This window comes from Dromiciops gliroides, chromosome 4 (assembly GCF_019393635.1).
Source record: "Dromiciops gliroides isolate mDroGli1 chromosome 4, mDroGli1.pri, whole genome shotgun sequence".
NCBI lineage: Eukaryota > Metazoa > Chordata > Mammalia > Microbiotheria > Microbiotheriidae > Dromiciops > Dromiciops gliroides.
In genome coordinates this window covers 136,253,335-136,266,631 of record NC_057864.1, presented here as the reverse complement: position 1 = coordinate 136,266,631, position 13,297 = coordinate 136,253,335, and the positions used below count along the sequence as shown (strand labels likewise).

The following is a 13,297-nucleotide window of genomic DNA, read 5'->3' as shown; positions in this document are numbered from 1 at the left end:
TCAGTTACTTCATCTATACAGATATCTTGCCACTGGAACCAGATGGCTCTGGAGGAAAGAGTGAGGTTGGTGACTTTGCACAGCCCTTCCTCACTTAAATGCAAGTCATGACATCATCTCCCTATGGCATGGTCCTCTTTGAGAACTAAGGACAAACAATGAATGAACACAATTATACAATGGGGCTAATAATACTAACTGTACCACTCAGAGAGTTCTTATAAGGCTAAAGTAAGTTAATGTATGCAATTTACAAAGTAGCATAGAATCACAGATTTAGAGCTGGATGAGAATTTATGTGAACACTGAGACCTAGAGAACTTAACTAACTTCTCCATGGACACAAAGGTAGTATGTGATAAAGTTGGAATCTGGAATCAGGTCTTCTATTTTCCAAATCTGGCGCTTTTTCCATTGTTCCATTCTTAGTTTTTATTGTAATGTGATTTTTGATCACAATCATTTATTGAGAACTAATATATGTGAAGTACATACAGGTGTTTTTTTAAAGATTGAGTGATACTCTCTTCCTACAACATTGTTATTTTACCTCATGATAATATTGCCTAACTCTAATAGTGCTATTGGAAAAGAGAAGGCTGATAGACAATCTACTCATTATTTCCAAGCATATACTCATTATGACAATAAAAATGTTAGCTTTGCTTTTCATCACTATACAATACAAAACACAAGTAAAAAACCTTTAATTTTGGCAGGAAAAATTAGGTTAGATATTAAGAAAGAACTTCCCAAGAGTGGAGATTATCCCACTGGATAGGGGAAGGAGCCTAGTTTTACTCTAAAGTTCTAAACAACAAGAAGATAGGTTCTCATTAAACAGATGGTCTAGGGATAGGATAGTTCTAACTAAAAAATTAGAATATGCTTCAGTATGTCCTATAGTTACATTGATATAAGAAATGTGCCTAGTACTCTGAGTTGAGGTACCTAAGACTCACAAGCTAATTTCTCTCTTATCCTTGCAGTTTCAGGTGGATTATTTCTTCAGTGATTTCTGGACAATTGAATGTTCTTTTTACTTTTATCAATTAGCATAGAATCTAAATGTTCCCTAGGAAACCATCCATAAAGGCTTTAGTGCATTCTTGTGTTCCCTTTCTTCTAAGAGAACGCACCCTGCTGTAAAACCATGCTGCTCCCCATAAAACCTGTATTTGAGCAGGGAAACTAACAAAACCACCAGGCCCTGGATGAAGTCAGATGAATTACACAATGTGAGTTTGCATTTTGCTCCCATTTTTGTTAATTTACACTGAGGCTTAACACACATTTCACTCTACCACCTCTATCCATTTAGAAAAGCCAAAGCAGAATGGGAACAATTTACCAATAACATGCTGCAAGCACAGTGCACATTAGAACCTTTCAGGACCCAAAGAATGTAAATTAAGAGCAAACAATGAAATGTATACTTTCCTACCCTTATCAAAATTCTTTTCCATGGTCTGCCTATACTCTTGACTTCATTCAAAACATACTGCTCAGTAAAAAAACAAAAACAAAAACAAAAACAAAACCCAACCCCCAAACCAAACCAAAACAAAACCAAAAAAAAAAAAACCAAACCCCACAATGATTATAGGAGACCCAAAGCACTTAAATTATTTAAAGAAAGCTGTCTGAATGATGCTTATCTCTCATCAGACAGGATGAAAGGCTTCCAATTCTAAGAGCATTTTTCAATAAATAAGAAAGTCCATTTTCTCAGTAAAACTGGCCCCTAATATATTAAAGAGGCTTAATGAAATATTTATGTACCACATGATCAAATTTTCAAATATTCATCACAAAAAATTTTGTTAGGCCAAGGATTCTTAAACTTTTTTGTATAATGGAATTCTTTGGCAGTTTGGTGAAGTCTATAGACTCATCAGAATAATGACTTTAGATGCATAAAATAAAAGACATAGGATTACAAAGGAAACCAAGCAGATTGCAATACAGGTACTACGTAAATACTTATTTCCTTTCCTTCCCATTTCCCCAACCTACCCAAGGTCCATCTCCAGTTCATTTCTTTCTCTACAATCTCAGCTTTGTTGTTCTCCTGTCTACTTTCATAGCTTTTTAATGATCCCCTCATATAGATGGGTCTCTAAACTCTGCAAAATTATTAGAAGGCCTCTGGGGCTCCTTCCAGCTCTAGAGCTATGGTTCTGATTCTATGATTATGAACTCTTTCCCCAGTGCTGGTCTCCCTTGAACTCTAGTTCTTCATTTTGGACTGTCTACTAAAATAAAATCAATGAAGTCAATTCAATTCAACAGACATTTACTAAGTACCTACTATGCACCAAAATATCACCATCTAGATTTTCCAGGTTATCTCAACTTCAACATGTTCAAAAATAACTCGTGACCTTGGTGAAAAAAACACAACTCTCCTAATTTCCCTCTCAGTCGATATCACCATTCTCCTAATTATTCAGGCTATATATATTTCAGAATCATCTTGCACTCCTCCCTTTCCCTCCCTAACTTGAACCGTGTTTATTAGGATTGTTTAGTCTTTGTCCATGCTATTAAGTTTGATCATGAGCTCCTACTCAGCAGTATGATGTAGAGAATAAAGAGCAGCATCACAATCAGAAACACCTGGATGCTGAAAGAAATTGGCTTTGTGAACTATAGGCAATTCACTTAATCTCTTAGTACCCTCTAGGAAACTAAACATTCTGAACATTCTGAAAACCTGCCCTCACTCAAACCAAAACACATGGGACCCTCTGTAGCTTGGGACAGTGTAGCTTGGAAGCAGAGTCCCATTGTAAGAGGGAATTGAAAGTCAAGTAAAAGATAGCAAGATGAGCAAGCAAAGAAAGTTAAGAATTATAGAAAGTTTCTTTAGTAACAAGGAAGATCAAGGTTCACCCTCAGAAGAGGAGAACAACCTCAGGGCCCCTACATCCAAAGCTTCCAAGAAAAATATGAATTGGTCTCAGGCCATGGAAGTGCCCAAAAGGGACTTTGAAGAGAAAGTAGGAGAGATAAAAAGGAGATTTAGAGAGGTGGAGGAAAGAATGGAAAGAGATATGAGAGTGATGCAAGTGAGTCATGAGAAAAAAGTCAACAGTTTGAAAAGACAAATGGAAAAGGAGATACAAAAGCTTTCAGAAGAAAATAATTGCCTAAGAATTAGGATTGAACAAATGGAAACTAGTGACTTTATGAGAAACCAAGACATAGTAAAGCAAACCCAAATGAATAATAAAGAGGGCAATAAGAAATATCTCCTTGGAAAAACAACTGACCTGGAAAATAGATCCAGGAGAGAGAATTTGAAAATCATTGGACTACCTGAAAACCATGACCAAAATAAGAGTTTAGACAGCATCTTCCATGAGATTGTCAGGGAAAATTGCCCGGATATTCTAGAAGCAGAAGGTAAAATATAAATTGAAAGAATCCACCAATCACCTTGTGAAAGATATCCCAAAAGGGAAACCTCCAGGAATATTACAGCCAAATTCCAGAGCTCTCAGATCAAGGAGAAATTATTTCAAGCAGCTAGAAAAAAGGAATTCAAATACTGTGGAGCTATAATAAGGATAAAACAAGATCTAGCAGCATCTACATTAAAGGAAAGGAGGGCATGGAATATGATATTCCAGAGGGCAAAGGAACTGGGACTACAGCTAAGAATCACCTACCCAGCAAAATTGAGTATAATCTTTCAGAGAAGAAAAAATGGAACTTCAATGAAAAAGAGGACTTTCAGGCATTTGTGATGAAAAGACCTGAACTGAATAGAAAAGTTGACTTTCAAATACAAGACCCTAGAGAAGCATAAAAAGGTAAACAGGAAAAAGAAATCATGAGGGATATTAAAAGATTAAACTATTTACATTCCTACATGTGAAGATAATACTTCAAACTCATAAGAACTTTCTCAGTATTAGGGTAGCTAAAAGGAATACACTTAGACAGAGGACATAGGTCTGAACAGAATATGAAGGGATGATATCTGTAAAGCATTTATTTTTTGTTTATCTTTGTTTTTTTGTGGGGCAGGCAGGGTGGAGTTTCTTATGTCTGGGGCTGGATTTAGACTCAGGGCATCCTGGGTCCAGGGCTGGTGCTTTGTCCACTGTGCCACCAAGCTAACCAATGATGATATCTTTAAAATAGGATTGAGGAGTAGGAGGAATACACTGGGGGAGAGGGAAGGGGATATGTGGATTGGGTAGAGGTAGGAAACAAGAAAAAAAAGTTTATGGAAGGGAGGGGAAGAGGGGGAAGGAAAAGGGCAGTGAGTGAACCTTACTTACAACAGAATTGGCTCAAAGAGGGAATAACATACATACTCAAGTGGGTATAGTAATATATTTTGCCCTGAGAAAAAGTGGAAAGGGAAGGAGATAAAGGGAGAGGGATAAGAGGGGAAGGAAGGAAGGGCAGATTGGGGAAGGGAACAGTAAAAAGCAAAGGTGAAGGTGTTCTACAAAACTGCACATGTATGACATATTGTATTGCTTGATTTTATAGGGAGTGTTGAGGAGGGAGGGAGGAAGAAGACTCAGAACACAGAATTAGCTCAAAGATCTTAATCTCATTAGAGTGGGCTCAAGGAGGGAATAACATACACACCAAATTGGGAGGAGTACTATATTTAACCCTACAGGGAAGTAGGAGAGGAAGAGGATAAGGAGGGAAGGATGAAAGAAGGGAGGGCAGAGCAGGGGAGGGAGTAGTCAGAAGGAAAACACTTTTGAGGAGGAATAGGGTGGAAGATAGTGAGGAAAAATAAGGAGGAAAATACGCAAGTAATTATCACTTAGAATGTGAATGGGATGAATTTACCCATAAAAAGAACTAAAAATTTGAATTCAATAATATGTTGTTTTCAGGAAATGCTATAAAAATGAGAGATAGACACAAAGATATAATAAAGGTCAGAAGCAGAATTTATTATATAAAAAGCAGGGGTAGTAATCATGATCTCAGACAAAGTTAAAGCTAAAATAGATTTAATCAAAAGAGAAAAATAGGGAAACTAGACTATGGTGTCAGCACTATTATTCACATTGTTTTAGACTATTTAAAATAACTAGTATAAAATGCCTGAGTGTATACCTGCCAAAATGGGGGCCTTATAGTGGACAGCAAGCTCATAAGCTAATAATGGAAGGCAAAAATCTAATGCAATTTTATTAGAAAGGCATCATGTACTGGACTAGGTAAATGATAGCTCTGCTCCACTCTGCAGAAAATCATCTAGTCAAACAACTGATTTAATACTGGATGGCACACTTTAAAAAGGATTTCAGTAAGTTATACTGTGTCTAAGAAAAGCTAACTAGCATGGTGACTAGTCTCAAGATCATTCCATGAGAACAGGTTGACAGAATGACAAATGTTTAGCCTGGAGGAGAGACACAGAGAAGAGACATAGAAGCATTCTTCAATAATTTGAAGACCTTTCATCTGACAGAGAGATTAGAATGGTTCTGAACCCCTAACAATAGAATGAGGACCTAAGGAAATTTAGGCTTGATCTGAGGAAACTTTCCAAACAATTGAGAGTTTGCCAGAAAGGAACAAGAAGCAGTTTCACTAGTGGTTATTCATGGAAAGGCTAGGTACTACTTCTTGAGTATGTATGAAGGATATTCTTATTCAGGTATAGGGTAGATAAAGGGCCTCTGAAATTCTGGCATTCTGAAATTCCTATATCTGCCACTTTTTTAGACAATTGGGGTTAAATGACTTGCCCAAGGTCACACAGCTAGTATGTGTCAAGTGTCTGAGGCAGAATTTGAACTCAGGTACTCCTGAATCCAGGGCTGGTGCTCTATCCACTGCACCATCTAGCTGCCCCTCTGACACTTATTTTTGAGGGACCATGGGAAAATCTCTCTATCCTGTAAATTAAGGGAGTTGGGCTAGATGATATGTAATGTCTTTGCAATCTCTAACAGTCATGATTCTATGCAAAATAGAAAACTATGATCTGGTATAACCAAAAACATGCAGAAAGAAAATGTTGCTGCCTAATTATTAACCTAATTTATAGGATGCTGCACTGCTCCAGGATGGTCTCCTCAAACTATGAATGAAATATTTAGCTCTCTGGGATATAGACAGGAAGATTTTTTCCCCTGCTTTGTTTATTGCCTTGCAATTAGAATAAGTATAGGGACTATTTGTTCCTTTAATGGAAACCATTACTCAATCTTACAAAAATAGCCACTAGGTGGAGCAGAAGACGTAGGCCATTGTGATACTTTGCAGGCTGATAAATTTCCTGCCAAGATGAGGTATGAATTTCCCATTCAGCCTTTAGCAGCCTGGGCTATAGCCAGTTGGTATTTTATTTGCAGTTGCATTATAATAAATAGATGTGCTACATTCCTGTTGTAGTCTGCTATCTCTATTTTCTATTTAGGATTTTTCAGGCTCTTCTGGTTCAGAAGTAAATAACATATTTGACTTTTTTCCTCTAAAGTAAAAATGTTATTTCTTTTAAAAAAAGATAATGTATTCATATAGCAATGGCTTTAAACTTCAGTAATTTTTTAATCACACATATTTATGAATGACCGTGGTTGCTACAGAAATATCTTGAAGATATTTAAATTAGACTTGCATTAATAATTAGGGTGTGAAACTTTTTCTTACAGTTTTCAAATGTAATGGAGTCATTCAATGATCAAGTACAATATTTATTTGGATGCAGTAGACAATTACTGCTGTGTTTACTTCAAGACAAAATGTCCTCACCCTCTCTGGCTGGTAGCGTCTCCTCTCAGAACCACCTTATATTAAAGTTGTATATATTTTGTAGCTACATATAGATGTATATGTTCTTTACCCCATTAGAATGTAAGCTTCTTGAGGGCAGGAGTTGGGCAAGCCAGCCTTCCTTCCTCCTTTCCTTCCTTTCTTCCTTCTCCCCAGTTCTTAACACAATGCCTTTCACTTTGGGAACTTTTGATAAAGGCTGTTGACAGACTGACACATTTACTACGTCAGCACAAAACTACCCCATCTAGGTGAAACTATAAGTTTAATTGTGAGTGGAACAATTGTGCCAGTTGCCCAGTTTGTAACTAGCAGGACCTGACGTTACCATGTTACATTACTGACAAATTATTATAATGTTCATGTTCATCACAAACTAAGACAGTTTGCACTGATCTGGGCCCAAGCAGACCCACAGGGCTCATCAAATTCATATGAAACTTGTGGCCCTGAATAACTTTCAGGGCTATATCAAGGTAGTATCATGATTCAAATCTGAGATCTCCTTTTTTCTGTCAATCAGGTCATCAGTGTGAAGAAAAAATGTAAAGAAGTGATAAAATATTTAATGTAGTTTTGGGTTTATTTGTTTGTTTTTCTGCAGGGAAGTGACTTGCCCAGGGTCACAAAGCTAGTAAGTGTCAAGTGTCTGAGTCCGGATTTGAACTCAGGTCCTCCTGAATCCAGGGCCTATGCCTTATCCACTGAGCCACCTAGATGTCCCCATGTAGTTTTTATCTTGTTTTTAAAATATATTGTCCAATATTTTTGGTCTTCAAATAGTAGAAAAAAGTCAAAGGTCATTGATTCAGTCTGCAGGTAATTAACTTGGAATTGAGATATCTCATAAATGGATATACCAACGATCCCAAGAAGGGGGAATGGGTGTCTTCAGGTGGCTCAGCATAAGCTTTCACCACTATTGGAAAAACATTGTGTTCTATTGTTATTGATTTTTAGTAATATTTCCATGTGTTTATTTAGGAAGTATATTTAGAGACCTATCAGGCCACATAGTTCATCTTCTATCTAATAATTAATACTATCCTTTTCCCATTCTGCATTTTTTACAAAAAAAATTAAGGCGTCATCACCAAGGTTCGATGTGAAATAGATATCACTATTAAGAAATTTGTTTTTTGACCCAAACTCAAACTCTACCTCTATTTGATGACGTTGAATAAATTAATTTTCAGGTATTTATGGAATTCTCACTGGGTACATTGTACTTATTAAAGGAGGTAAACAGTAAAATTAAAATAACCCTTGCTTTCAAAGGGCATTGTAGGAGAAGTGAATATAATATCCACAGACAAACATATGTAAAAAAATTACGTAAGTCTACTATGGGAGAACGTCAGACTAGAAACAGAGCTACAGGATGGATTAGAAAAGACAGTGTTAAGTTACAACATGAAAAAACCATCACAAGTTAAACAGCTGTACAGATGCCAAATGCAGCTTACCTGGCATGCTGATGGATGACTGTGGTTGAGGTCCCAATGAGAAGACACTATGTCGACAGACTTTTTGGCCATGTTGAGCAAATTCATCCAACCTTGGAAAAGTGACAAATGGAATGGTGCTGTTTCCGAATAATTAAGGCCTTCAGGAATATTCTCCACCAGAGCAATTCTTAGAAAAAATTGTGAAGATAAAACATTTTAAAAACTAATTAAATATGAAGTGACATCTTTATAAGTACATGCAGACATACACATATGTGTGTGTGTATACATGCAGACATCCATTAGACTGTGAGCTTCTTAAAACAGGGATTGTTTTTTGCCTTTCTTTATATAGCCAATGCTTAGCATTGTGCCTGGCATATAAAAAGTGCTTAATAAATGCTTACTGGCTGACTAACATAATGAAAAGTCTAAGTTATAGTTTCTCAATTTATATTTTTCTCTAAAATTTTCATTTTCTATTTTTCTCAGCAGTTCCCAATGTGTTTTCCCCAATTTTCTGCCCTATTTAAAAGAATCATAAGGTAAAGTCTTTGGGATGAATTCTCCATCTTTTCTTTCTTTCTTTCTTTCTTCTAGGTTTGTATTAATTTTGAAATTTGTTTTAGCAAATTGGTGGCCTCACTGATACACAGACCACCAATTCAGGAATGACACCCATCTCAGCAACAAGGCATTTCTCTAGCTTGTCACCCTCTATATCCAATGTAAACACTTTTTAGGAGTTATTTTTATGATGGTATTTTGGAAGTATTCACAATGAATATTGTAATATGAAATGACCAAATAACCTATACAATGATATTTCTTGTTGCCTTTTGATTCGTGAACCAACTTTATTTGTTTCTCAAAGGAGATCCTTCAACTTAGCTGCAATTTTCCTCTGCTTTAGATCTTTTGGATTTTTGTTTTATTTAGGCACTTTTGATTCATGGCAAAACATGAAATAAAAAGGGTTATATAAGCCAAAAGCTAATACTTTTCCTGGGAAATTAAGAATTGTCTTTATCAAACTATCTCCATAATAATGTAATGTTCATGCCTTAGAATAATGTATGAAAATTCCAAGTGGATTGTCCAGAAATACTTTTTGCTATTGTTGATAGGAATATCAGTTTCTCCAAGAATGCAGTATTCCTGTCTTCTCCAGGTTTTCATTGAACTAGTTTCATAGAATTTCAATTATGAAGGCCTCTTAACTAGTAAAGTAATTAGACCTTTACAGGTAACTTGTTCTCATACAGCCACATCCCTTTGCTTAGAAACTTCATAAAGGACGATAAATGGAAATTGCCATATGGAAGTAAAACTTCAAGTGGTTTTCACAGGAGGGTATTAATGGGTCCCTGTGTCCCTGCAGTCATATCCATAATGGAAAACTACTGCTAGATAATAGATGATAGCTTCCAAATAACAAGAGTAATTTTTATTCTTATTAAGACAACTGAAAAGCAATAAAAGAAATCAGAGGAATTCATTTCTCTGTCTTGCCTTCAGACAAGCCATTTGGTCTCTGGGTTTCTTCATTTCTTCACCTGTAAAATGGAATTGCTATTCACCCAGGGGGTGAGTTAATGTACCAAAGATACATTAAGAACTTTAGAGGAGAGATGAAGGATTATTATTTTTTTTATAGGAGATCATTCCACACTGTCCCATTTTCACCCCATCTCCTTTCCTTCTGCTAGACATAATAGCAGTCAATGATTCTCAATATTTTCTGGATTATTTTAACAGGAAAAAATTGCTATCTAGTATATCCTCTCCTGTTTGACCCCCTCAAAAAGAAAACCTCAAAAGGATTTGATGAGAAAATAAATGAAATTATGTCTGTTTTTCCATGCTCTTTGATAAAATATTTATTTGCATCAGAAATAAAAATCGATTTTAGGGGCAGCTAGGTGGCACAGTGGACAGAGCTCTGGCCCTGGAGTCAGGAGGACCTGAGTTCAAATTTGACCTCAGACACTTGACATTTACTTAGCTGTGTGACCCTGGGCAAGTCACTTATCCCCAGTTGCCTCACCAAAAAAAAAAAAGTTAAAAAAAAGAAATAAAAATCGATTTTACACATCAATAATACAAAGCACCTAAGTAATGAACAGCCTAATCTGTAGATCACATTTACAGGTGTATTGATATGAACAAACTCAGGGGGTAACATGATGTATCCTTATTGACATTGCAGACCAAATATCAAAGAGCATCTTCTGTCCTATTATTGCTCTGGGTGAGGCCAGGGAAGTTGTACCCAAAGATGATAAAAGCAATCAAAATGCACTTGAAATTTACAGTGTGCAGAATGGTTTTCTCCAGACAACACTATGAGGTTGATACTGCCCAATTTGTGATCATTATAGCATAAATCAAAGAATCTTATATTTGTCAGGGTCCTGATAGGTCACCTAGTCCAATCTTTAGCCAAGGAGGAATCTCCTTGACAATATCCTCAGCAAATGATCACAAACCTTCTCCTTCATTACATGATAGGATCATGAATTCAAATTGGAAGAGAATTTAGAAGTCATCTAATTCAACCACCTAAATTTTACCAGTAAAGAAACAAAATAAGGTTAAGAAAAGGAACCTAGGTCCCGATTCCAAATCCAGTCCTCTTTGTACCAATCCCACGATTCCTCCAGAGACAGGGAATTTTTGTTTCTCTAAACCTCAGGTTCCTCATCAGTAAAAGTAGTATGACAATAAGTAGCACTTACCACCTCAGGTTTCTTGAGAGGATCATATAAGATAACGTATATAAAGGGCTATGCAAATTCCATTACATCATATAAATATCACTAGTTATCATCATCATCATCAGAATTATCATAACTAAGTATTCTTGGAGCCAAGAAAACCTCGGTCCAGGACCCACCTCCGACACACAGTGAATATGTGATATAAATCATAGAGAAGGTGGCAACCTATAATTGATACAGTGAGTGTCATCATTGGGAGTTCCCTATAAAAATGAAACCATAGGTCTAGCTCTTATCTTTATCCTTATTCTCACTGTTCTTGCTGCCATTTCATTCTTCTCATCTATTTTCTTTTCTTTTTTTTTTTTTTTTGAGAGGGGCAATGAGGGTTAAGTGACTTGCCCAGGGTCACATAGCTAGTAAGTGTCAAGTGTCTGAGGCTGGATTTGAACTCAAGTCTTCCTGAGTCCAGGGCCAGTGCTCTATCCACTGAGCCACCTAGCCACCCCGTTCTCATCTCTTTTTTGAGGAATTCAGATATAAAACAATTTTAGGACAAGCTATGTGCTTTGGTCTCTGCAGGATACTGGGGATCTAAATGTAAAGAATGAAACAGCATCTATTCTCATAGAGCTAACATAACAGGAGAGACAAGAGGTAAAATATAAGTATATACAGAAGTAAAATAAATAAAATAATATATAAATAAATACAAAGTACTTAAATAAAATGATGTTGGTGAGAAAGGGCACTAGCAGGTGGAGAGATTGGGAAGGGCATCATGTACAAGGTGGTGCTTCCTCTACATGTTGAAAAAGAGGTTCTTTGAGGCAGAGGTGAATAGGTCATATACTTCAGATGTGGGGGATGGTTGGTTCATGGAGTATTATCTTTGAAGAATGGAGAGAAGGCTACCTTGGCTGGATTTCAGTAAGTAGATGGAGGGTGGGGAGCGGGATGCACAGAGTACAATAAAGGTGGAAAAATAGGTTGGGGCCAGGTGATGAAATGCTTTAAATACTAAACAAAGGAGTTTATGTTTTAACCTAGAGGCAAGATTAAGCCAATGGAGTTGATTGAGCTAGATGAAGGACATAGGAAACTCGCCTTGTTATCTGTGTGGATGATATACTGGAATTGTGAGACACTTGAGGCTGAGAGAACAATTAGGCTATTGTAACAATCTAGGTAAGAAATGAATGATGAGGGTGTGAATTGAGGTAAGAACTATGAGTATAGCGGAAATGTTAGATGGAAGAGATATTGTGGAGGAAGAAATAACATGATTTGGCAACTAATTGGGTTTTGTGGGGTGAGGGAGACTGAGGAATAGAAGATTGCATACCTAGGAAATTAAAGGAAAGGAGGTACCTTTGGCAAAAATAGGAAAATTTGGAGAACAGGTAAGTTTCAGAGAAAGGATAAGGTACTCTGTTTTAGATATATTATGTTTGAAATGTTCTTGATATTTCCATTTTGAAGTGTCCAGTAAACAACTTAGAGGAGAGACTGAGGCTAGACACTTAGATGTGTGAGTAATCAGCTATGGGTATTAATGGGGTCACAGAGAGAGTTTGAGGATAGAGAAGACTGGAAATGGCACGTACCTCATTCTATTCCCAAGTCATTTTAACTTCTTCCATATGTCTTAAAATTTGGGATGCTTTTCATTGTTTGGAGATTAGGAGAATTCATTAAGTTTTTTCTTAAATTTTATTAATATTTTATCCAGTTGGTCATGAGTTATCAATTGATGAATAAGTTTGGACTCTGTAAAGATAAGCCTTATGGGGGCAGCTAGGTGGTACAGTGGATAAAGCACCGGCTCTGGATTCAGGAAGACCTGAGTTCAAATCCAACCTCAGATTCTTACTAGCTGTGTGACCCTGGGCAAGTCACTTAACCCTCATTGGCCTCATAAAAAAATTAAAAAATAAATAAATAAAAAAGATAAGCCCTATGTAATTTCTGGAGTCAATTACTTTATCCAGAATTGCTATCATAAAATATCTCAGTTGAAGAGATCCTCTAGTTTCTGGTCAGTGTGTCATTTGGTCAACAAGCATTTATTAAGCACCTACTATGTGACAGACATTGTGTTAAAAACTGGTGGCACAAAAAATGAAGAAAAAAAGAGACCCTCCTCTTAAGGAGCTCACAGTATAATGGGAAAAAACCTGTAAACAATTATATAAACAAGAAATATGCAAGATAAAGCACTAGAAGCACTAGATTAAGGAAACTCAGAGAGGCTTCTTTCAGAAGGTAAAATTTTATCTGAGACCTGAGAGAAGCCAGAGAAGCCAAGAGTGGAGATGAGAAGGATAGTCCCAGGCATGGAGGAAATGTTTAACTGAGAGATGG

General features: G+C 36.6%; 1 protein-coding gene across 3 annotated transcripts in view; it reads right to left on the bottom strand.

The window, feature by feature from the left end:
- PLD5 (phospholipase D family member 5) overlaps nucleotides 1-13,297 on the bottom strand; it is a 403,422-nt gene that overhangs the window by 171,933 nt on the left and 218,192 nt on the right. For all 3 annotated transcript variants that reach the window (XM_044004077.1, XM_044004078.1, XM_044004080.1), the window contains one exon: nucleotides 8,232-8,400. In XM_044004077.1, coding sequence (XP_043860012.1) covers nucleotides 8,232-8,400 — 169 coding nt within the window. The remainder of the gene's footprint in view (nucleotides 1-8,231; nucleotides 8,401-13,297) is intronic.